General features: G+C 32.8%; 1 protein-coding gene across 3 annotated transcripts; it reads left to right on the top strand.

The window, feature by feature from the left end:
- Positions 1-15631: 15631 nt before the first annotated feature.
- Positions 15632-24195, top strand: SOS4 (pfkB-like carbohydrate kinase family protein). Of its 3 annotated transcripts, none has more exons than XM_086576103.1 (13): positions 15632-15773; positions 15859-15991; positions 16485-16578; positions 16734-16838; positions 17970-18053; positions 18395-18468; positions 19133-19197; positions 19924-19987; positions 21003-21068; positions 22059-22115; positions 22548-22592; positions 22701-22754; positions 23795-24195. In XM_086576103.1, the coding sequence occupies exons 1-13, from the start codon at positions 15712-15714 to the stop codon at positions 23933-23935; spliced, it is 1044 nt and encodes a 347-aa protein (XP_086432229.1). In that variant the 5' UTR covers positions 15632-15711; the 3' UTR covers positions 23936-24195. The 3 variants fall into 3 exon arrangements, with proteins under 3 accessions (XP_086432229.1, XP_086432230.1, XP_086432231.1); XM_086576104.1 differs by having other exon boundaries at positions 18395-18472; positions 19137-19197; XM_086576105.1 differs by having other exon boundaries at positions 15707-15773; positions 16485-16633.
- Positions 24196-25997: the final 1802 nt, after the last annotated feature.

The following is a 25997-nucleotide window of genomic DNA, read 5'->3' as shown; positions in this document are numbered from 1 at the left end:
ACAATTGGTGTTGCTAGACAGATGGTGGTGCTGATTTTTGGTTTCTGAAGGAAGTAATATGTATACTTAGTGAACGACATGTCTTATTCTTGTTTTTTTTATGAACACATTGTTTCTTTATGAATACATTAGCGTTTGTAGCATTTGAGTAGGAACTTGCAAGAATGTAATTGGTGCAGGAAAGAATGTAATGTTGGGATACCTGAAACAATTATTATAAGATTTTTTTTTTTTTTAAATAAAGAACTAATACCGACGGATAAAATCGCGTCTAATAGCAAACTACCCGACGGCTAGTAGTGGCATATCCGATGGTTGGTGATAATTGGTCTAACCGATTTGTTCATAAATGAGAACTATCCAACGGTTTTAACAAAGAGGAATATCCGACGGTTTTTTAGCGGCCAGGAATATCCGGCGGTCTTTGACAACGGCAACTATCCGGCGGTTTTGGATGCCGCATATCCGGCCGCTTATTAATGCGAGGGAATGTCCGTCGGCAAAGATCTTCAACCCCGACGGCCTATTTTGACCAATAAAACCGCCGAAAGCCTATGCCGACCGAAAGCATTTTCCGACGGCTTTTTGCGGCGATTTTGGTGCAATGGGTAATACCTTTCGCGGCGACCATAGTCGGGCCGGGTAAAGTCGTTCTTTTTGTAGTGAATGATAATTAACGGAAAATAAAAAATCGGATATAATTGCATTGAGCTAACCTCAAAGCATAAATAATCAGAAACTAGATGCAAATGTATTGAACTAACCTTAAAAAGTTATTAACGGAAAATCAGAAACTGGATCCAAATGTAACGAACTAATCTCAAAGACTAATTAACGAAACATTAAAAAATGGATAAAACTGCACTGAACTAACCTAAATGAATAATTAACGGAGAATTATAAATTTGATGTAACTGCATTGAACTAACCTCAAAAAATAATTAATGGGAAATTGAAAACTTGATGCAAATGCATTGAACTAACCTCAAATAACAATTAACATAAAATCGGAAATTGGATGCAACTGCATTGAACTAACCTCCAAGAATAATTAATGAAAAACTAAAAACTAGATGCAACTGCATTAAACTAAAATTAGGGATTAACTAACGGGAAATCAGAAATTGGATCCAAATGCATTGAAATAACCTAAAAAAAATAGTTAACTGGAAATCGGAAGTCGGATATAACTATATCGCACTGACCTCAAAGCATAAATATCCGCTTTTTTAGTCTTCTCACATGAGTAATTAGGAACCCAAAACGAAAGTGAGTTTATAAAAACAGACTCTTACATGTATGCAAACTGTATAGAAATTATAAACTATCGAGCTAACCTAGAAAAACAATTAATGTGACATCAGAAACTGGATGCAGATGTATTGAACTAACCTCAAAGAGTAATTAACGGGATATTGGAACCTGGATACAAATGCAATGAACTAATCTCAAATACTAATTAACAAAACATAAAAAACTGGATGCAACTGTACTGAATTAACTTTAATGAATAACTAACGGGAAATCACAAAGTGGATGCAATTGCACTGAACTAACCTCAAACAATAATTAACGGAAAATCGAAAACTTGATGCAACTGTATTAAACTAACCTCAAAGAATAATTAGTGAGAAATTGAAAACTGGATGCAACGTACTACATTAAACTAAACTCAAAAAATAATTAATAGAAAATCAGAAACTTGATGCAAATGCATTGAACTAATAACCCTAAAATATTTTTGTATTATATATAGGGGGAATAAATGTCTCGACAAATATAGTTTTGCATTTTAAGTAGTGTTTATCACAATTCTTTTATTGTGATTGAGAATGTCTTGCTATTCAAGGAGCTTTAATATTATCTTCACCACATTAGGCATTCTCACAAAACTTCAATCAAACTTCTATTGTTAAAGCTAACAATAAAAAGAAGTCGATGAGTTTTATCAAGGTTTGATGTTTCCTTTTTATAGAGAGTGGTGCAAGAAATTTAAATGAGTAATTAATATAATTTTCATATCTCATAGCTATGTATAGTTGCTAATATTTTTTAGAATAATTTAATATAATGACACCCATTCGTAGGACACGTTCATGTGATAAATCTTTTCAAGTGGGAGTAGTATATTCTTTGAGGATATGAAAACAATCAATCTATTTTAGTGATTTGTACACATTAGTACGTAAATCGAGCGGTGATGATTTACCGCTAAATCACCATAAATCTAATAAAATTATTATACAAACTAAGCTAGAACGAGTTTAAGATAATTTCATTTGAAAATTACGGATTAATATCCTAAACCACAAAGTGAAGAGGCTATCTCAATTTGATCCATTAGTTTCTAAGTACTTATGCACCATAATCGCTACTCATTAACGTATTTCGGTTTATTTTCAATAAAAATATATTATGATTTGAAAATTTGCCGCTAAATCACCATAAATCTAAGAAAACTATTATACAAGTTATATCGAGTTTAAGATAATTCTATTTGAAAATTACGGATTATTAATATCCTAAATCACAAAGTGAAGATGCTATCTCAATTTGATCCCTTAGTTTCCAAGTACTTATGCACCATAATCGCTACTCATTATCGTATTTCAGTTTATTTTCAATAAAAATATATTATGATTCGAAAATTTGCTGCTAAATCACCATAAATATAAGAAAACTATTATACAAGCTAGATCGAGTTTAAGATAATTTTATTTGAAAATTATGGATTAATATCCTAAACCACAAAGTGAATAGGCTATCTCAATTTGATTCCTTAGTTTCCAAGTACTTATGCACCATAATCGATGCTCATTAACGTATTTCGGTTTATTTTCAATAAAAATATATTCTGATTCAAAAATTTGTGTGAGACATTTTGTAAAGCCTTTTCAGCACACAAAATATTTAATAGATCCCGGGCGTATGCCCGGGTCCAAAATCTATTAATAATCTAAAAGAAAACACGAGAAGAAAAAAAGGTTTTGGAGTTTACCTTTTTGAAGAGTGGGCGTTAGATTGACTTATTGAGACAATTCTATTTTGCTTTGGACTATTAATAATTGGAAATTTTAAAGTTATTAATTTATTTGTAGTACTTTATTATGCCATTATAGTTGGTAATTAGTAATATCTTATTTAGAGTCGTGTTTTGGTACTGAATCTAAAACTTATAGTATTTTGATAATTAATGATAATTTAATATTTTCATGTATTTGATTTTTTTTATTTGTATTATTATTATTCTTTATATAATATATATATATATATATATATATATATATTAGTTATACCCTTATAGAAGTTTCAATTTTTTCTAAACTCTATTACTAAATATAAAAAAGTATGATATAAATAAATAAACAATCCCATCAATAGTTTCACAGACTCTCCAACTTTTCCTAAATACTATAGCTAATTACGAAAAAACTATCTCATCTAGAATTTCACCAAATCTCCAACTTTTCCTAAACAATATAGCTAATTAAGAAAAAAAAAATATGAGACAAAAAACTAAATTGTTAAAAACAATAACTTCCACCGAAAACGATTTTTCTAAAACCCTTTTTAATTTGATGCACCATCCACTGTGTGATTTAGACATTTATTCAATTAAGGATTTAAAAAATCACAATTACGGCCACAATAATTACGACGTATTTCAATTCCTTAGATCTATATTATAGTTATACTCTCACCAATCTATTTTTTGAAACACTCGCAGGGACTTTAGTTTTTTCTAAACTCTATTACTACTTATAAAAAAGTAGGATATAAATAAAAAAACAATCCCATCTAAAACTTCAGAGAGTCTCTAACTTTTCATAAATACTATAACTAATTACAGAAAAATAATCTCATATAGAGTTTCACATAGTCTCAAACTTTTCCTAAACAATAAAGCTAATTACGAAAAAAAAAATATGAAACAAAAAACTAAATTGCTAAAAATAATAGTTTTTACCGAAAACAATTTTCCTAAAGCCCTTTCGATTTGATGTGTCATCCACAATGGGATTTAAACATTTATTCATAATCAAGGATTCCAAAAATTACTATTCTGACCACAATAATTACGACATATTCCAATTAAATTTATAAATTTTCAATACTATATATATACCAAACTAAAACAAATTACATACCAAACTAAAACAAATTACATGTGGAAAATTAAAATACAAAAAATAACATCACAAAATATATAATAGAAAATGAAAAAAAAAAAAAAAAAAAAAAAATAATAATGACAAATATTGTAAAACATATATAATACTGAATGAAACTAACGTCAAAGAACAATTAATGGGGAACTGAAAACTGAATGCAAATGCATCGAACTAACCTCAAATAATATTTAACGGAAAATCGAAAATTGGATGCAAATGCAAGCATTAAACTAATCTTAAAAAGTAATTAATAGAAAATCGGAATATGGATATAACTGCATTAAACTAACCTCAAAGAATAATTAACAGTAAATCAAAACTTGGATGCAAATACATCAAACTAATGTCAAAAAATAATTGTTGAGAAATTGGAAACTGGATGCAAATGTATTGAACTAACCTTCAAATATTGAATTAACGGGAAATCGAAAACTAGATGCAATTGCATTGAACTAACCTCAAAGATAAAGTAATTATAAATTGGAAACATGATGCAAATGCGTGTAACTAATCTTAAAGAATAATTAACGGAAAATCGGAAACCGGATGCAACTGCACTGAAGTAATCTTGAAAAATAAATTGGATGCAAATGTATTGAACTAACTTCAATAAATAATTAACGGGAAATTGGAAACTGGATGCAAATTCATTGAATTAACCTCAAACAATAATTAACAGGAAATCGAAAACTATATGCAAATGCAACCTTATTAAATAATAAACGAGAAATCGAAAACTATATGCAAATGCATTAAACTAATATCACAGAATAATTAACGGGAAATCAGAAAATGAATGCAAATGCATTGAGCTGACTTCAAAGAACAATTAACAGGGAATTGGAAATTGGAAATTGGATGCAAATGCATTGAACTAACTGTAAAGAATAATTAACGAGAAATCGAAAACTAGATGCAGGCGCATTGAACTAACCTAAAAAAAAACAACGAGAATCGAAAATTGGATTCCACTACATTGAACTAACCTCAAAATATAAATAACGAAAAATCAGAAATTGGATGCAAATGCATTGAACTAACCTCAAAACATAGTTGGATTATATGTTGTGAGAATGTCTCAATAAGTATATTTTTGCATTTAGAATTGTGTTTATCTTATCAATTTCCGTATGATTGGTAACTCTTTGCTATTCAAGTAGCGTCAATATATATGAACTTCGCCTTATTAGGCAATCTCACAAAATTTCAATCAAAGTTCTATTATTAAACAACAAAATGAAGTTTGACGTTATAAGAAATGAACTTCTATTATCAAATGTGAGGTTTTTTTTAATGGAGAGTGAGGTTTTCACGTTATAAGAAATTTGGATGAGTGATAAATATAATATTAATATATAATAGTTATGTATATTTGCAAATATTTTTTAGAATAATTAATATAACAATACCCGTTCATAAATAATATTTGCAGATTCTACATAGTGAGTCATGCATAATTTAAAGAATAATTAACGGAAAATCGGGAACTGGATAATCTTTGATGATCCAACATAGTAAATCAAATATAATTATTTTTTATGTCATGTTTGCAAGGACACTACATATGGATTAATAGAAGTTGGTATTACACACCACATTGGATAATTAAAAGGAAATCGAAAACTGGATTCAAATACATAACTGAACTCAAAGAGTAATTAACGGGAAATTGAAAACTTTATGCAAATGCAATAAACTAAACTCAAAAAGTAATTAACTATAAATCGGAAACTGGATGCAATTGCATTAAACTAACGTCATAGAATAACGAACATAAAATTAGAAATTGGATGCAAATCCTTGAAAAATATTTAATGGGAAATCGTAAACAGTATGCAAATACATCAAACAAACCTCAAATAATAATTAATGGAAAAGCAGGAACTGGATGCAAATGCATTGAACTAAACTCAAAAAATAATTAACAGAAAATCAAAAACCGAATGCAACTGCATTGAACTAACCTCATAAAATAATTGGTGGGAAATCAGAAACTAAATGCAAATATGTATTGAAATATCCTCAAAGAATAGTTAATGGGAAATCAGAAACCGGATGTAATTGCATCGAACTAACCTCAAAACATAAATAATAAATTGGATGTAAATGCATTGAACTAACCTCAAGAAATAATTAACAGGAAATCGGAAATTGGATGTAAATTCATTGAAATAAGCTCAAACAATAATTAATTGGGAATCGGAAACTAGATGCAAATGCAATCCTATCAAATAATAAACGAGAAATCGGAAAATGGATGCAAATGCATTAAACTAATCTCACAGAATAATTAACAAAAAATCGGAAACTGGATGTAAATACATTGAGCTGACCTTAAAGAACAATTAACGTTGAATTTAAAATTGGATGCAAATGTATTGAAATAACCGCAAGTAATAATTAACGAGAAATCGGAAACTGAAGGCAACTGCATTGAACTAACCTAAACAATGGGAATCGGAAATGGGATGCAAGTGCATTCAACTAACTTCAAAATATAAATAACGGAAAATCAAAAACTGGATGCAGATGTATTGAACTAATCTCGAAGAGTAATTAACGGGGAATTGGAACCTGGATGCAAATGCATTGAACTAATATCAAAGACTAATTAACGAAACATCGAAAACTGGATGCAACTGTACTGAATTAACCTTAATAAATAACTAACGGAAAATTATAAAGTGGATGCAATTTCACCAACTAACTTCAAATAATAATTAATGGGAAATCGAAACTTGATGGAACCTGCATTGAACTAACATCAAAGAATAATTAATGAGAAATTGGGCCCGAATGCAATGTACTACATTGAACTAACCCCAAAGAATAATTAATGGAAAATCAGAAACTTGATGCAAATGCATTGAAATAATAACCCTAAAACATGTTTGTATTATATGTAGGGAGAATAAATGTCTCGACAAATATAGTTTTGCATTTTAAGAAGTGTTTATTATATATTTTTTTTATTATAATTAAGAATGTCATGCTATTCAAGTAGGTTCAATATTATCTTCGTCACATTGGACATTCTCACAAAACTTCAATTAAATTTCTATTATTAAACCTAACAACAAAAAGAAGTCGATGAGTTTTATCAAGATTTGATGTTTCCTTTTTATAGAGAGGTGCAAAAAATTTGAATGACTAATTAATATAGTTTTCATATCTCATAGCTATGCATAGTTGCTAATATTTTTTACAATAATTTAATATAACGACACCTGTTCGTAGGACGGGGTCGAAAGCTACTATATATATTATAGCTCTACCCTCTTCAATTGAGAAAGTGTTTTTAGAGTGTCCACGTGTCATAGCTAATTAAGAAAAAGTAGAAGATAAAATAGGAAACAAATATTTATCTTTATCCTTATATATATATTATAGTTATACCCTTATAAAGATTCTAATATTTTCTAAACTCTATTACTAAATATAAAAAAGTAAGATATAAATAAGGAAACAATCCCATCAATAGTTTCACAGACTCTCCAACTTTTCCTTAACACTATAACTAATTACGAAAAAACTATCCCATCAAGAATTTCACTGAATCTCCAACTTTTCCTAAACAATATAGCTAATTACGAAAAAAAAATAAGAAACAAAAAACTAAATTGTTAAAAACAATAACTTCCACCGAAAACAATTTTTCTAAAACCCTTTCGATTTGATGCACCATCTAATGTGTGATTTAGACATTTATTCAGTTAAGGATTTAAAAAATCACAATTACGGCCATAATAATTACGACGTTTTTCAATTCCTTATATCTATATTATAGTTATACTCTCACCAGTCTATTTTTTGGAACACTTGCAGGGACTCCAATTTTTTCTAAACTCTATTACTACTTATAAAAAAGTAGAATATAATTATATAAATAAGAAAACAATTTCATCTAAAGTTTCAGAGAGTCTCTAACTTTTCCTAAATACTATAACTAACTACACAAAAATAATCTCATATAGAGTTTCACCGAGTATCCAACTTTCCCTAAACAATATAGCTAATTACGAAAAAAAATATGAGACAAAAAACTAAATTGCTAAAACTAATAGTTTTCACCGAAAACGATTTTCCTAAAACCCTTTCGATTTGATACGTCATCCACAATGGGATTTAAATATTTATTCATAGTCAAGGATTCCAAAAATCACTATTCTTACCACAATAATTACGACATATTTCAATTAAAAATTTATAAATTTTTAATTGAAATATGTCGTAATTATTATGGTCAGAATAGTAATTTTTGTGTTATATATATATATATATATATATATAACGAGATTCAATTAAAGTGGACGTTGGGCTTAAATAAATTATATATCAAACCAAAACAAATTACATGTGGAAAATTAAATTATACAAAAAATAACGACAAAATAATAATGACAAATATTGTAAAACATATATAATACTGAATGAAACTAACGTCAAAGAACAATTAATGGGGAACCGAAAACTGGATGCAAATGCATCGAACTAACCTCAAATAATATTTAACGGGAAATCGGAAACTGGATGCAAATGTAAGCATTAAACTAATCTTAAAAAGTAATTAATAAAAAATCGGAATATGGATACAACTGCATTAAACTAACCTCAAAGAATAATTAACGGTAAATCAAAACTTGGATTCAAATACATCAAACTAATATAAAAAAATAATTGTTGGGAAATTGGAAACTGGATGCAAATGCATTGAACTAACCCTCAAATATTAAATTAACGGGAAATCGAAAACTAGAAGCAATTGTATTGAACTAACCTCAAAGATAAATTAATTATAAATTGGAAACATGATGCAAATGCGTGTAACTAATCTTAAAGAATAATTAACGGTAAATCGGAAATTGGATGCAACTGCACTGAACTAATATTTAAAAATAAACTGGATGCAAATGTATTGAACTAACCTCAATAAATAATTAACGGAAAATGAGAAATTGGATGGAAATTCATTGAATTAACCTCAAACAATAATTAACAGGAAATCGAAAACTATATGCAAATGCAACCTTATCAAATAATAAACGAGAAATCGGAAACTGTATGCAAATGCATTAAACTAATCTCACAAAATAATTAACGGGAAATCAGAAATTGGATGCAAATACATTGAACTAACTGCAAAGAATAATTAATGAGAAATTGAAAACTAGATGCAACCGCATTGAACTAACCTAAAAAAAAATAACGGGAATCGAAAATTGGATTCAACTGCATTGAACTAACCTCAAAATATAAATAACGGAAAATCAGAAACTGAATGCAAATGCATTGAACTAACCTCAAAATATCGTTGGATTATATGTTGTGAGAGTGTCTCAATAAGTATAGTTTTGCATTTAGAATTGTGTTTATCTTTTCTTTTTCAGTATGATTGGTAACTCCTTGCTATTCAAGTAGCGTCAATATATATGAACTTCGCCTTATTAAGCAATCTCACAAAATTTCAATCAAACTTCTATTATTAAACAATAAAATAAAGTTGGATGGTTTTATCAAATGTGAGTTTTTTTTTGAATGGAAAGTGAGGTTTTCACGTTATAAGAAATTTGGATGAGTGATCAATATAATATTAATATATAATAGTTATGCATATTTGCAAATATTTTTTAGAATAATTAATATAATAATACCCGTTCATAGATAATCTTTGTAGATTCCACATAGTGAGTCATGCATAATTTAAAGAATAATTAACTGAAAATCGGGAACTGGATAATCTTTGGTGATTCAACATAGTAAATCAAATATAATTATTTTTTATGTCATGTTTGCAAGGACACTACAAATGGATTAGTAGAAGAATTGGTATTACACACCACATTGGATAATTAAAAGGAAATCGAAAACTGGATTCAAATACATAACTGAGCTCAAAGAGTAATTAACGGGAAATTGAAAATGTAACGCCCGTATTTAAAATATGTATTTATCTATTTATTAATTAATTTAATTATTTATTTAAAAATTCGCTGGATTGGATTTGGGATATGTAGGCCTGGTTTCTGGGCCCGAGTCTGTGTTAGGCTTGGATTTCAAACCCAAGTATATATTCGTATTGTTCTGGAGAATAGGGTTCTTAGATAATAAAATAATAAAAAATTGAGGCAGAGATAGAAGCTGGATTGCTAGAGCGTTGGAGCGCAACGATTCGGACTAGGAGAGATTCGTCGAGCTGTTAATAAAGGTGAGTAGTTATTTGGTTGTTGTGTTGCATTTTAATGATTATGGTGATATATATTTAGATGACGTATTGTGGTGTGTGGTATTCTTAACACGAGTGCTGCCAATGTCAGTTATGTTGTTTTGCTATTTGACAATACGATCTAGCTAGCTTCACTCTTTGGAAGTGCTGACAATGACATGGCATTGTAGGCAGTCCTAAATGCCTAATTTTATCAGCCTGTAGATTGTCTCAGTTATCAATTCCTAGGTTGCTATTGATACAACCACAAGATTTTTGCATTATATTGGCAAGCAAGAACCGACGAGCGACAACTACAGCTTTGTTAGCTGAGCACTTGAGTACTCATGGCTTTTGGTTTTTCTTATGTGTTGTTGTGGGATGGAATACGGTGGTCGGGTTATGGATTTGAGTATGTGGTGTGGTTGGGGGTCGACAGAAGAGCTGTTGGAAGCTCCCAAGACTCGTTAATGGCGGCATGCCCAGACATCCTCCAGCAAAACTTTTCGAGCTGTTGATTTGATTGAACTTTTTGTGGTGATGTTAGGATTGTTGGTTGTTGAGGTTTGAGTGATTGCTGGATTGGGTGGGGGCTGTCGGAGGTTGTAGAAGCCATTAATGGCAGCCAGAAATTTGTCTTAGATCTAGTTTTGGTTGAAGATGTTGAATTCTAGAATTGAGGTTTTTGCATTTATTAAAGTGGTAGGGGTTTTTACCCTCTTCATTTTCGAGTATATATGTTGGGAGTGGTGGCGATCGGAATTGATGGTGGCCGTTTTGGTGGCTGCTGGAGCTGAGGAAGATGACCGGCTGGGCCTTGGGCCGGTTTCAGTTTTTGGACTTTAGTTTTTAGTTGTTTGGGCCCGGTTTTGTTTTAGTTGTTTGGGCCAACATTAGATTGTTTTGTTTGGGCCGGTCCACATTAGTTTAAGTTGTTGGGCCAGTTAGTTTAAGTGTTTGGGGCCAATTTCTAATATGGTTTGGGGCCAGTCCATAGGACTTAATAGAGATCCAAATGGGTCTTTCCACATCTAGACTTTTGGGTTCTAAGGTTTGGGGTTTGGGCTCGGCTAGTTGGGTCCAAACCGCTTCCTTAGTCATGAGCCATGCACCTTTGCCCTTAGCCATAAACCAGGGCTATGACCCTGAACCTGTTGAACATGGAAATGACAGTTTGACTTTGACTGTTGACCATTGACAGTCGACCGTTGACCGTTGACTGTGGAATGTTGACTTTTTATAGATTTTCACATATTTAAGAATATGGACAAATGTAGTAATAAAATGTTGTCGAAATTATATGGACAAATCAAATGATAGAATGTTGTAGTGGAAGCCTGTATAAACTTGGTTGTCATTATCTAAGACAGATGTGACGTGGATAGTTTATATTTTTGACCTGTGACAAGAGTAAAATTTTAGGAGATATAATATTCCTAAAACGCTATAAAAATGTTATGCGATACGTTTGAAGCAATTGTGACATTATATAATATGTTGAGATATATATATTAAATACAATATTCTTGGAGAAATAAATGTATAAATGCTCTATTATTTTATCTGTGAGATGCTACTAGGAGGTAGTATAGTATTTGTGGATATTTTCCACGGGATTGTGGCTTAGTGCAATAATATATTGGTACGTGAAAGAATGAAAGCGGTTATGAGATGTATTGAAATAATTATACATATATTGGGCTTAGTGCAATAATGTATTTGACATGCACGTGATATAATGAAATGATTATGAGATATAAATGTCTGACACTTGAATAAATTACGTAACGAAAATCCTATAACCTAGCTACCACAACTCATGTGATTTGCCTTTGTGACGGGCGTAAGTGATATGATTGGCCCTTTGGGCGTTTCAGTGAATCTGAATGGCCCTTCCGGGCGTTTCGTGAAGTTGAATGACCCTTACAGTGTAATAGCGAATGGTGGCTTGATTATTCCGTTAAAGAAAATTAGAACGCGAGATCGCGATATTTTATGCCTAATAGTGGCGCGATTTGCATAATGGCTTTTCGTGTGAGGGTTACGGTGTCGCGGCATCCCGCCGGGTAGTTAGTTACGTATGGAGTGGTTCATTATGTGAGGGGAGGCATGTGGATATACATGTTCGGCATTGGGAAGCGATTGTGGTAGCCAGGGAAACTAGGTAAGACATAGATACGACGTGATTTTAGGGACACGCAAATAAAGTCTTAATTAATATAATTATGGTAATGTGTTGGTTAATGATGTATCTTTAGATAGATAATTGTATATGGTTTTGCATAAGGGTGGGTCAAACTAATTACTTGTGCAGAGATGACCCACTCTGTAATTGAGCATGAAATGCGGTAAATATAGAATATGCTTGGTTGGTTATTAGTTTAGTTAGAACCTAAGGCGCCTCGTGGAGGAACTAAATGCCTTTGTATTATTGTCGGAAAGCTAAGGCGCCTCAGTGGAGGAACTACCTGCCTTAATTATGGTACTTAAGGATGTTGTATTAGTTGTTGGAAGTTAAGGCGCCTCGATAGAGGAACTAATTGCCTTATAGATTGTGTATGTATATGTATAAGTATATGTTGTATTTTAGAGCTACTCACACCAGCATTTTTATAATGCTGACCCGATTTGCATGTTTGCTTATCGGGTGTGTTCATTAAATGAACGTAGTTGATAAGTCTTGACAGGTTTAGTGTTGAAGAAGGTTGGTTGCTGCTTGTGGTTTGCGTTAGCGTCGCATTTCAAGATAGGCTTTGTTTTCCTTTGAGGTGATATATATTTTCAGTTGAGACAATGTTATTTGTATTTTCATTTGTAAATTTAAATAAAGAGTTATTGAAAAGAGATTTGTAACCTAATCTTATTTGTAAATTTTTGTAATGAAGAGAACTTTTGTTTAATATAAAATTTTTATTGGTTTTTAATTATCCGCATATTTAAACTGTTTATGAGTTTTTGGGAGTTGAGAGTGCGTCACACCTCGAAGATCGAAGAGTCACACCTCGAAGTCGATGAGTTTTATCAAGGTTTGATGCTTTCTTTTTATAGAGAGTTATGCAAAAAATTTGAATGACTAATTAATATAATTTTCATATCTCATAGCTATGCATAGTTGCTAATATTTTTTACAATAATTTAATATAACGACACCCGTTCGTAGGAAGGGGTCGAAAGCTAGTTTTATTTTATGTGTCTATTTTTTTTCTACTCTTATAAAAAATCAAACTCCTTATCTATTATATTTTTTTATCATCGGTTTTTACATTTTTTTTTTTTATGTATTATACGTTTTAAACCCGTTTTTTATGCCCCACGTTTTTTTACGTTTTTTTTTTCCGTTTTTTTTTTTTCCGAAACGTTCCATTTAAACACATGAACTAAGTTTTTTTCAAATTTAAACTCGTTCCGTAGTTAGTGACAATTCTAGTAATACTGTTCCTTCCCAGCTAAAAGGACCCTCTTTACATAAAAAAAACGTATTATTTAGACCGACCATGAACAGTCATGATTTTTTTAGACCGACTAGGAAGAACCTTATGCCCTTTCTGTACTACATACATTGTGCTACAAGAGTACGAGGAGTTGTTGAAGTTGTATGTGCAATTTTGATTAGTTTATACATCTGCAATTGCATGCTATGGCCTATGGGCACATCGCCACTTAGTCATCTTCATTTATTCACCTGTGAACCTGTTGCATTATTGTTGTCATACATAGTATATATATAATACTATAATTATACGATTGAACTAAAGAAGAAACAGCGCCATAGCAAGGCAGAGTAACCTTGTTAATCAAATCTCTCTATGTGAATTTGACCAAAGACGTCGTGGCCGGCTAGTTCTTTGACCACTCAAATTGAGACATGGAAACCACCAAGATTAGGTTGGGTAAAATTGAACATTGTTACAAGTTTTAAGAGTAACAATTACTATCCAATTGGCAGTGGTTATGTAATTAGAGATTCTAATGGATGTTTCATTTGTTTTTCTTGTTTAGAATAAACTAACAAATTTGAAGAGGCAAATGTAGAGGGGCACTTAAAGGATTACAATGGTGTCTAAAGTTCACTCATCAGATAATGGAGTAGAGCTTGGATGTGAAAGAAGTCTGCAACTTTTTGCTAAATAAACCAACAAGCATCTCCTGGCACTCAAAGCCTATACTTTTGAGGATGTTTTAGAAGAGCTTGCTACTTTTGAAAATGTAAATATCAAGTGGATCAATAGATCTGCCAACTGTGTAGCCCGTTAAATTAGCTTCTTTGGTCATGTTTTACTTTCCAGTACTGAATGGTTGTCAAGGCCACCTTGTTGGCTAACTCAATATCTTGAGGACGATACACTGACTGTAACCAATGAACTATCAGTTCCTTAAATATATAGATATATATATCTGTTGCATACCAAAAAAAAAAACAGGGGCGCTGAAGATAATTGAGGCCCTAACCAAAGTTCAGATAGAGGCTTTCTACTTTTAATAACAAAGTTCAAAATATCAAATTAGAAAATAACAATTAGAGTAGAAATTTGATCCTAACTTTTTTGTTTTTCTTGTTTGAATAATATTTTCAAACTAACAAACTTGAGAATTGCAAATAGAGAATAGAGTAAGAGAAGATCAATAATTATACACCAAAAGTATAGAAAGAAATAAGGATTATGGAGAAAAACTACATAAGACCAGTATAGATGATGGAGGTAAGATTTGATGTAGCTTTTAATCTTTTATGTTATCTGTTAAAAGGTGATTAGGTGAAGAATTTTGACTAGTTATGGATAGTGAGGAGCTTTTGTTGGAGAAATCGAGAAAAATATAGAGAAGACGAGGGGAACGAAGGGTCTAATATTGTATTTTCATAGTTCCTATTATAAATTTTTATCTTAAAGGTTAAAAAAAGGGAAAAGACAATAATAGACTAAAATATATTGGGGCCCTTTGGGTTTATTTCGCTATATGGTTGAACCGGCCCTGTTCATCAAGTGTGTGGAGCGAAGGTCGAGGACTCGAGAGGGAGTATGTGAACAAAAAATCATTTGGTTGGTTTCAGGCTGTTTATCCGTGCTCATCTCTCTCTTCCTCTGCGCTCACATCTTCTCTTCATCTCTCTCTCCGCTCACATCCCCAATGCATACCAATATACTACTAGACTACTAGTAACTTCAACACATCAAAATGCCAAACAATGAAATATTACCAGCACATATCGACATGCCAACTGTCAAAATATAATAATATCACGTGCATCCGCACGATCGTTCACAGTACTTGTTGTGTGAGAACTGAAAAGTGGTATAAAACAAAACAACAAAAACATATGTGTCTTCCAACTGGGGCATGTCATCATCATCATCATCTTGGATTGCTGCAAATCTAAGCTCTTCACTTTCAACTCCAAAGTATATATATTTCTCTATCCTCTTTTTTTGACTTTTCTCTCTCTCTCCTTCTTTCTATATAAACTCATTCATTCATTCATTTCAGGTCCAGAAGAAGAAGAAGAAGTTTGTTAAAAACATCTTCTTTTTCTTGTTCAATGGCGCCACCACCGATTCTTTCATTAGCTCTTCCTTCTGAAACTGGTCGTGTTCTCAGTATTCAATCTCACACTGTTCAGGTACTTTTTTTTATTAGATTAGATTCAGTTTTGTGGCTGGTAAAATAGTTGCATGCATGTGTAAAGATTATAACTTTTTAAACTATATTGTTGTTTGGAAGTAAAAGAATTGACTGCTTGTTGTCACCTGTTTAACTTGGTGGCTGGCAATAAAATTTGTTTGATTTTGGTTTACCATTTGTTGTTTATATGTTAAAAAGTTGTGCTTTGGTTTGGCATTTATTCCTTTGGAAGTTATACATATCAAGTAATCTTTTAAAAGGTGTTCTGGGTCGTTTCTGCGGCCGAATCCACTTTGAATTGTGTCCAATGTTAATTCAGCAATGAAGGATGTCATTAATTTAGCATGATTACAAGTGTTCGGCATGCTTTTCCCATGTGGTAAACTAGTTTGACATAAATGTGTGGTTGGAAGTTAGTTTATGGTCCATTTCAATTTATTGTATTTGTGTCCTCACACTGATATGGTTGCGTATTGATTTGTCTTATGTAGGGATATGTCGGGAACAAGTCTGCTGTGTTTCCTCTTCAACTTCTTGGCTATGATGTGGATCAGATCAACTCTGTACAGTTCTCTAACCACACAGGCAAGCTGCTTTACATCACTTCCTTCCAACGGTCTGAAACTCAGAGCCCTATACGGTGCGAGATGATCTGTCAACCTGTATATATTCATGGCTGCGTGAAATCCTTGTTTGGATGTAAGGCAGGTCATGAGCTAATTTAGCGAGGGTTTGTGCAGGATACCCAACATTTAAAGGGCAAGTCTTGAATGGGCAACAGCTGTGGGAACTAATAGAAGGCCTTGAAGCAAATAATTTGTTGTACTACACTCATTTATTGACAGGTATGTATCGGCTACTGTGGTTTAGAAAGAAAAAAATATGTTATTTGTTATGCTTTAATGAATGTCTATCTATTTAAGATAACCATTATTTATTTTTTGTTGTTTATCTGTCATAAAAAAGGAAAAAAAAAAACTGCGTTAAGATCATCGCCATGCTAATGACATGCACGTTGGCTGACCCTCCCTCCATTCACGTCCAAGTTTCATGAAACTCTCTCATGTTGCTGACTCCATTTGAATTCAATGATTTCGTTCAACTTGTCTTTTCCAGTTATAGCTGTTAAGTACAGGAAACCACACTTATTTTCATTTGTAGCATGGGAAGTTGTCTATGCTTAGTTTGTTTGGGACCATGGTTAGTGATATTTTTAAAGTTTGACCATAATGTTGTATATAATTGCAATTCTAATTCTTCTTGGATCCATGCCTGTTGATGGTAAACGCCCTCAAATTGTAGACTCCAGACTATGGTTAGTTTCTCACTAAGTTTGTTTACCCTTGGTTTCTTAGGCTAAGTCCAATGGTGCGCCATCCCATCAAATTTGATGCAAATTGTGATCCAATGGTTCGTCAAACTGCTAGCCCGCTAACGCTATCGCTATCTTTTGACTTATCTATACTGTCAGTTTTAGCGTATGTTCTGCATGCCAATAGGAATGGCGGGTGGAAGAAATCCACTAACACACCAGTCGGAGTGGCGGCCAAAATTTGAAAAAACATTTCCCACATGCCGCTCACAATAGCGGCTAGGAAATGTGTCCCATCGAATTGACCAAAATTCAATTTCAAGAATTTAGTATGTCCAATTACCTTTCTATCCAATTTTGTACATATTTATCTGAGAGAGAGAGAGAGAGAGAGGGCAAAATAGGAAGGGGATTTAAAATGAAATTCTACTTGTCTTTGTAAGTGGCGGCTGTCAATTTTTTTTCTTTTTCTCTCATACCACTGGCAGGTAGAAGAAAAGCCATTGGGTCCATAACCACTATCCCGCTAACTGCATCCACTGTGTTATTGTGGTTTGGTGTTTTAGCGCACCAAACCATTGGACTCAGCCTTAGTCCTCTCTTTCTTGGATGGATTTCTTTTCCGTATTATTTTCCTTGATTCTGTATATTAATCTCTATGCAGGTTATATTGGTTCTGTTTCTTTTTTGGACACTATATTGCAAGTTGTCGATAAGCTTCGCAGTATCAATCCAAAGCTGACTTACGGTAAGTCCATATACCATGAAGATTGAAGAGCAAAGTTTGTGTCTAAGTTTTCCGGATTATTTTCCTTGTGCATTATAGAGCTATGTTCTAACTCTCATTAAACATTTCAATTCAATATGGACTTATCGAGATAGTCGATACTGTTACAATATGCACTTCATGACTGTGACTTTCATGAAAAATTTAGAGATTCTTAAATGAATGTGAAGTTTTTTTACATTAAGGCCAACATGTTATCTGTTATTTTGATAGTAACATAATGTTCTCGTTGTGATTTTGCGAAGAAACTAACCTTTTAGTAAGAATTTAATCATGTATTAATTGCATATTTGCCTGTCTAGTTTGCGATCCAGTGATGGGCGATGAAGGAAAGCTTTATGTCCCTCCAGAGTTGGTCTCCGTATACCGTGAAAAGGTTAGTGTTTAAGCTGGTAATTTAACTATTTTAACCTTGTAACACAGAAGTGCACACATTTAATGTCTCTCCTTTTGAATTATAAAACAGAGTCAAAGTGCCTAAGTTACATTGACACGGACACGTGTGTCCATATCCGACACGGATACAGAGTGTTTGACACGGCGAAATATCAAAAACTTAGGTATATCACACACAATATGTGTCCGTGTGTGTCCGATACGGACACGTGGATACGTATCTGACACAGATTATTTTTGAAATATGGTGTGTCCATGTAACATAGAGTCAAACAGAACAAGCGAGAAATAAAATAAAGGTAAAAGAAAATATTTAGAAAGTATATGTCAAAAAGAAGTAAATGGATGCTACTAAGTTGTGATCTCCCAGAATATTGATGTTGTATTTTTCTTCTTTCTTTGAGTCATACAGATTTGAATTTTTTGTTTCCAAATAGTCTAGGACGTAAAACTTGAATTCTTTTGTATTCAGATCAAAAGGTTGGAAAATATTGTTCATGCCGTCAATACAAATTAATTTCCAATCATTGAACTGCAAAGCTATGAGTGTGTTTGAATGGGATTCTCTTTTTTAGCACATCACGTGGTATTAACACTTAGTTATAGAGACTAACAAAAGATCATTTGTGTTGGGTACATTTTAGGTAGTTCCAGTGGCTTCAATGTTGACTCCTAACCAATTTGAAGCAGAACAGTTGGCAGGATTCAGGTACTAGTATTGTTGTTGGTGGTGGTGGTGGTGTCCTTTCCTTGTTTGTTTGTAATCCCCTCTTTCATTTCATTTTTATTATTATTATTTTTTCAGTGTTAGGTTGTGATACTTTCAGTTCAGCAGATTGCTATCACTTGAGAATATAATAATTAGTTTTAAAAAGTGATTGTATAAGGAAATAAATCTAGCAAACATTGCAACTTACTAAGGAAGTAGGAAATTCCTTAAATGTATAATGTATATCGGACTCTTTTATTAGTAGTTTAGGACCTAGTTCCTTAGGGACTCCAAAATATAATTCTTATTATTGCCTTTTGCTTGTTCCTTTTTCTGTGCTAGAATAGAACTGAAATCATAGTTGAAGAATTACATGGATGCTAAATTTATTGTTTCAGTTGCATTAATTTGTACCAAAACACACTTGATTTATATGAATATTTTATGAATATTCATGTCGGAAAAGATTGATTTGCATATAGTGCTGAGTACTATACAATAAACACAAGACATTATACTATAACAGGTGACCATTATAATCTTTGATTTTACCAAGAGTGAAAATAGGTTTTTTTGTCAACTCATTAAATATCTTGTTTTAACATCTCTCCAATTTGTTAGCTATACAGCATTTTGTCATGCAGCATAGAGCACGATTTAATTGTTTACTGTTTGTTTCTTGGTGTTTGTAGAGTAGAGCTACTTCTTATATGTCACTTATTTCAGGATTGATTCGGAAAAAGCTGGGTTGGAAGCTTGTAACATTCTTCATGCTGCTGGGCCTGCAAAGGTTTACTTATTCATCAACTTATTAAATGATAAAAAATTTCTTCAAGATTGGCATTAATTTTGTTATGACTATGATTGCTTCTCTCTGTGTTCTCTGTATGTTAAACATCTTATCTGTGCTACATTAATCTGCTGTTGGATTTCCAATTAGATGCTATGGCTAGTTCACAAGTGATCCTGAAAACTTGTTTTATATTGATTTTGTCTATTCTGGTCTTTTATTTTATTTTATTCAGCTAGCTTGTTCTTATGCTTGCTTTCATATCTGGTTGAAGTAGATGTTAAGTTCGAGGTTTTAATTCATTATGTTGTGATAATAGTAGTAATAGTATTGGCCAATTGCCCCTCCCCCCTTTTTTCTCCTTTTATATCCTTAGAAGATGTCTTCATTGAAGTTGAAATGTTAATTCTGACGCACTGTATGGAAACATGTTATGCCTTTGAATATGTATGGACTTGTTAATAAATCAGTATCATATTTGTATATTGCTCTTTCATTCCTTAAATTCTTTTCGTCTGTCTCTTTCTATTCACCTGATGTCAGATCAATTTTCCAAAAATATCTCTGCGCGGTTCAGGTATACAAAGATGCTGCAAAAACAATCTTAGATAATGTCAATTCATTTCCCAGCTGCATGTACACTTGGATAGTTTCAGTGTCGTCCTGTGACTGCACTCACATCTTATATGTAGTGTAGATGAGTAGATGACTTCTTCTATTATCAGTGTCATCGCCTTTTACTTTTTTTTTTCTTTGGTCTTGTTTGTGTGTGTGTGTATGATGCAGTCTTGTTCTTGCGACCAATGAGTTCCTCATCTAATTTTTTTAAAGAACCTACGCGTAAGTTTTTTAATTTGGTTTAGGGTTGATGAGTTACTTTTTTTCATGAGCTGCATTTCATTGGCTGCCTTCTTCTTTTGTGCACTACACGTGAACCTTTGTTCACTTTGCTACTGCTTTACTTCTGTATGCTTGTCTTGCGGTGGGTGGATATTGATTAATTTCCATACATCAGGTTGTGATAACAAGCATGCATGTAAAGGACAATCTTTGTCTTATTGGAAGCCATCTAAAAGTAAAGGTAAGAAAAGAAAATGTACATTTTAGATTGACATTATATCTCTGTAATGCCTCATATTTTCTTTTTAAATTATCGTTTGACATGGTTCTAGGTTTCAAGACAGCGTATGATGGAGGTATTTGTATTCTTTATGCGGCATTTCTTAAGGACTTCGTTTTTCATTTAGATATCTTAACGTTCAATGATTTCATGGCTTCAATAACCACCTGACCACCTTCAACTTCAATTACCACTTTCCTTTCTTAAGGACACTTCGATGGTGAGGTGAAGACTATGGAGGAGGTCATTATGCTCATCAAAGGCCTTTTTTATTTTTTTATTCTGGTCTAAGGTGGATGGGGAGACTCAAGATATACCATTTTAGCATTTTTGTGGTCTTATGTTTTGAGTAATTGCTCTCATTATTGTTTGTCTTCACTTTTGACCTTTTCTCTTTCTAGCTTTCGATCCCCGTAATAGTAGGTCCTTTCATCCCACTTTCTCTTGATTGGTTATATATATATTAATAATTATATACCGATAAAAAAAACAAGAAAAAAAATACCCACTTTCACCATCACCTTATTCTTCTGGTTACTTTGGGGATCTCGAGAATAAAGTGTCTTTTAGAGAGGATTTGTGCATGCAACTCATTCTGGCAGGATTTTTTTTCTTTTTTTTTTTTTGGGGGGGACTTAATGGACGGAATATAGTGAATTAGAAAAAGTAAAAGGAGTTCTGTATGAAACTTCATTTTAAGTCGCAAAACAATATTCCCAAAAAATAATTTAAAAATTATGAGAAAGGAATTTTGTATAGAAGATTGTAAATACTGTTATTTATATATTTATTTTTTATTGTAAAGTCTTGCCAACCCCTTTTACTCAGTATTTGTCTTTAAAATTTGTCATGATGACATTCTCTTTCATCAACTCAGATTCTAATTATGGAACTGATGCTGATCTTAGTTGATTCTATACTTCTTACGAGACGATTACTTAATTTATGCAGGGTCAGCCTCCAGAGCAATTCAAGATTGTGATACCCAAAATACCTGCATATTTTACGGTATGCAATCTTTGGCATTGATTCCTGCATTTTGCAATATCCTATCCAGACGTCTAAAAAAATTTGCATGGGTTTCTAGAGTTGGATAAATGGCTAAAGCATATAAAACATTTACTTAGGTTTTCATTTATAATTTATAAGTGGTGTCTGGCAAAGTGTATATATACTTTATATATAAGAAAAATTCCAATTTCATGATAACATTTGATTAGGTTAGTCATATTTGAGTGATCCGAAATTTTGTGGGCATGTTATTCATGGTGGGGAGATCAGATCTACAAAATATCAGCCCTTAATTCAACTGGTAGGATGAGATATGGCAGTGGCTCTAATGTAGCAGTGCTCCTTTTCTACTGTTTCAATCTAATTGCCCTAATTGCCCTGTATGTCATCATTTATTGTAAATGAGACTTGGCTGAATGTGACTTGTAGGGAACGGGAGATCTGATGACTGCGTTACTATTAGGATGGAGCAATGTAAGGCTCTTACCTTTACCTATGTGCTTAAGCTCATTTGTGATTGTTGTCCTTAACTTGGAATTTTGATCTTTTGATGTTCATGTTCGTTGGTTCTTTGTTTTATAGAAATATCCTGACAACCTTGACACAGCATCAGAGCTTGCAGTATCTAGTGTGCAGGTATTTTATGTGCCATTTAGTTGTATGTTTTTTGTTTGTTTGTTTTGGTTTACACTATGACAAATGACTCCTTTATTGGTTCGAAAAATTTGTTTTACCGAGTGAATTTATTTATCGCTTTCGGTTATTGATACAATTTATATGAGTTAGAGACACCTTCCCCCAGCCATAGGTGTGTTAGTGGGCACTAGGATTTAAACTAATTGTTCTTTATCTTACAGTCGAAGTACTAATAGTCCTTCTAACATCAAAGTTTAAAGCCAAAGATGGATATGTGTATAAAATTATCCATCCCAATTGTTTTTCTTGATGGGTACCCTTTCTTAATTCTGTGCCGTAAGACAAAATCAATGCGTAATGTACATGTTGGGGTCAGCCTAAAGTTCTAAAACCCAAGTTTTATTTGGGAAAAAAAAAAGTGTTTGGCAATCCTATTGTTCCCACTGATTAATATAAAACACCTATGTATGTTAATGGCACAGGATAACCATGCACCAATTACGTAAAACTGCTCTAAAGAGGTTTTATACTTTTATTGAGATCCTTAGGGAAAGCTTTGTCTGCCAAACTTCCTGCCGCAATATATGATATACAAATATTTTGTTGCGTAACAACATTGTCTACTGCAATCTGTAGTAGCCTTGTTGTGTTGTCATTCAATTCCCGAGTTGACGATTTGCATTTCTGAAACTGGTAACTGCCTTGTCCCTACGTTTTGAACTTCTGACTCCGCATGCACTGTTCACATTATTATAAGTCGATAACCAGATATGAGACCTGGAACTTTTTTTGTGTAAAACTTACTTGTTTGAGTTCATTAACAAGGGATCACTACAACACAAACATGAACTTTTAACAATTTAAGCAAGGCAAAATTCCCCCAATTACGTATCTATTTTTATGTTTTCACGAAGTGTCAGCCCTTCCTCAACTTCAGAAAGCTCAGGCATTCCTTGCTCTAAATGTTTGCTTTTAACTCGTTTGGTGGCCACTTCTCTACCTAGTAGCATGTACTAATCATTTACATGTCACATTTGCAGGCATTACTACACCGAACATTGGCTGATTATGAAAGTGTGGGATTTGATCTGCGGTCAAGCAGCCTAGAAATTCGACTGATTCAGAGCAAAGAAGATATTCAAAACCCTCAAGTTAATTACAAGGCAGATAGATGCAATTGAAAAGCACTATAAAAACCTACATAAATACAGAAGTGACATGCAAATCCTTATCAGTGTTAGCTTATAAAATGGAGGTTATTCTCTCCTCTGTTATTTATTTATTTAGTTTTGTTTTCCTATTACGGTTGTTATATTCTTTTTCATATATGGAGAGTAATAGTTGGTGTAAATGACAATCCAAAGAATGAAAATGAAAAAATTAATAGGTAAACATTGGAATATTTCAATGTGGTGGCCATGTAGCTAGTCACTTTTTTCGATATTGCTGTGTAAGTATCGTAGACATGTAGTGATGGTGCAGAAACATGAAAGTGTGGAGGTTTGTTAGCCTTCTGAGTTTTACTCATACTGTAATATCCTGGATTCCTTGGAAATTGAGGCTCTTTAACAAAGTTAGTCCAACATTAGGACCCAACAATGATTTGCCAAACGGTGAGCTGAAAACCTTACCTCCCCCGTGTTGATGTGATTATAGCATGACTAAGCAAAGGAATCCATGGCTTTTCTCCATCTGCTTCTCACGATCTACTACTGTAGAATCCTCCTCAATCTAGACTTCAGTCCATCCTTGGCAGTTGGCAGCATGCCCATTCCAGTGCGTCTATAGGATAGCTCCAAAGGTCTGCCATAAAAGCTAGTGGTTGGTGCCAGTCCCTTGAATAGGTTTACAAGAACCAGTCCTACTGCTTAGTAACCAAGTCGGAATGCAGAATACAGTAATTAGTTATCGAAAAAGATACTCTATATATACCGAAATTGAAAGTGTATCAAATGAGTTTGTGGCTTTGTGCGCAAGACTTCACATTACGCGTAAAATTCTCTAAAATATCTCGGGCTAACTGAAAATTTTGTGAGCGACACCTTGAAGAGAACAGGCCGCTCCAGCATTCAGGTTCGTCATAGTCATTTGTTGGATCAGCTATTCAGCTTAGACTTTCCTATCAAAAAAACAAAAAAAAAAACCATCCAGCTTAGACTCACCAATTTTGGCTCTAAGGAAGCGTTTCAATGAGAACAAATTAATTAGCATGTATCTTTTCTGGGAAGAAAATCTTTGTAATTAAAGTGGCATAGACTATATCCTCATCAAATTAATTACTGGACAGCTATTTGAACCTTCTTATTACCTTTGGCTACATAGAAAGAGACATAATATAAATCCAGAACACTACACTAAGTTGCTCACATCTTTTTTCGATTCTCTCACTCCCTATCTCATTTATCCATTATTATTGTTCCATCTTCTGCCATTAGTCGTTGATTAGTACTATGATCATCCTGATGGTTTGAAAAATCAGGAAAAACATCAAAGAAACGGTACTGTAAATAATTTTATTGCGAGTTGGTCTGAAGCCCTCATGAGTTCCAATAAGAGAACATGCAATGGGAGTGGTAGCAAGAATGGAAGAAGAAAGATGCCTAAGATCAGATCAATTCAGGAAATGATGAGGGCCTCAAGTCCAGTACATGCTATAAAAGAGTGTACCAATTGCAACGCAACTGATACCTCACTATGGCACGACGGCCCTGCTGGCCCGAAGGTTGTAGCTAAACTGTTTTCATCAACTACTACCGATCACTATATTTTAATTAACTATATCTCTTAGTTTTATCATTATTTTCCACGATGACTAAACAATTTTTTTTTTGGATAATATGGCAGTCACTATGCCATCGCTGTTTCATGAGAATAAGAAAGCAAAAGCTAAATGAACTTATCGCGGCCAGAAAGATTCAAAATGACAATGAGGCAGCAGCAACTCTTTTGCTATTGTCTAAGTCAAGATGAGTTTGTTTAAATTCATGCGTACGTTGAGCCATGCAGTAATATTATAGGCAGAACCAATAGAATGCTTATTGTCGATCAGTGACTAGATAGCAGTGATGTGGTAGATCAGTAGATGTCTGTCTTCATGAAGTTATTGATATTCCTAATGATAAAATAGTGCATGGATTGATTCTTAGTTTCTTCATTTTTCCTCTTCATTAAATTATTATGATTATAGTTACAATTATAATTGTTGTAATAATTATTCTTCTGGGTAAATTGTATTAAATAGCA

Source organism: Coptis chinensis, chromosome 8 (genome assembly GCF_015680905.1).
Source record: "Coptis chinensis isolate HL-2020 chromosome 8, ASM1568090v1, whole genome shotgun sequence".
In the NCBI taxonomy this organism is placed as follows: Eukaryota; Viridiplantae; Streptophyta; class Magnoliopsida; order Ranunculales; family Ranunculaceae; genus Coptis; species Coptis chinensis.
This window is presented reverse-complemented; position numbering and strand designations above follow the sequence as displayed.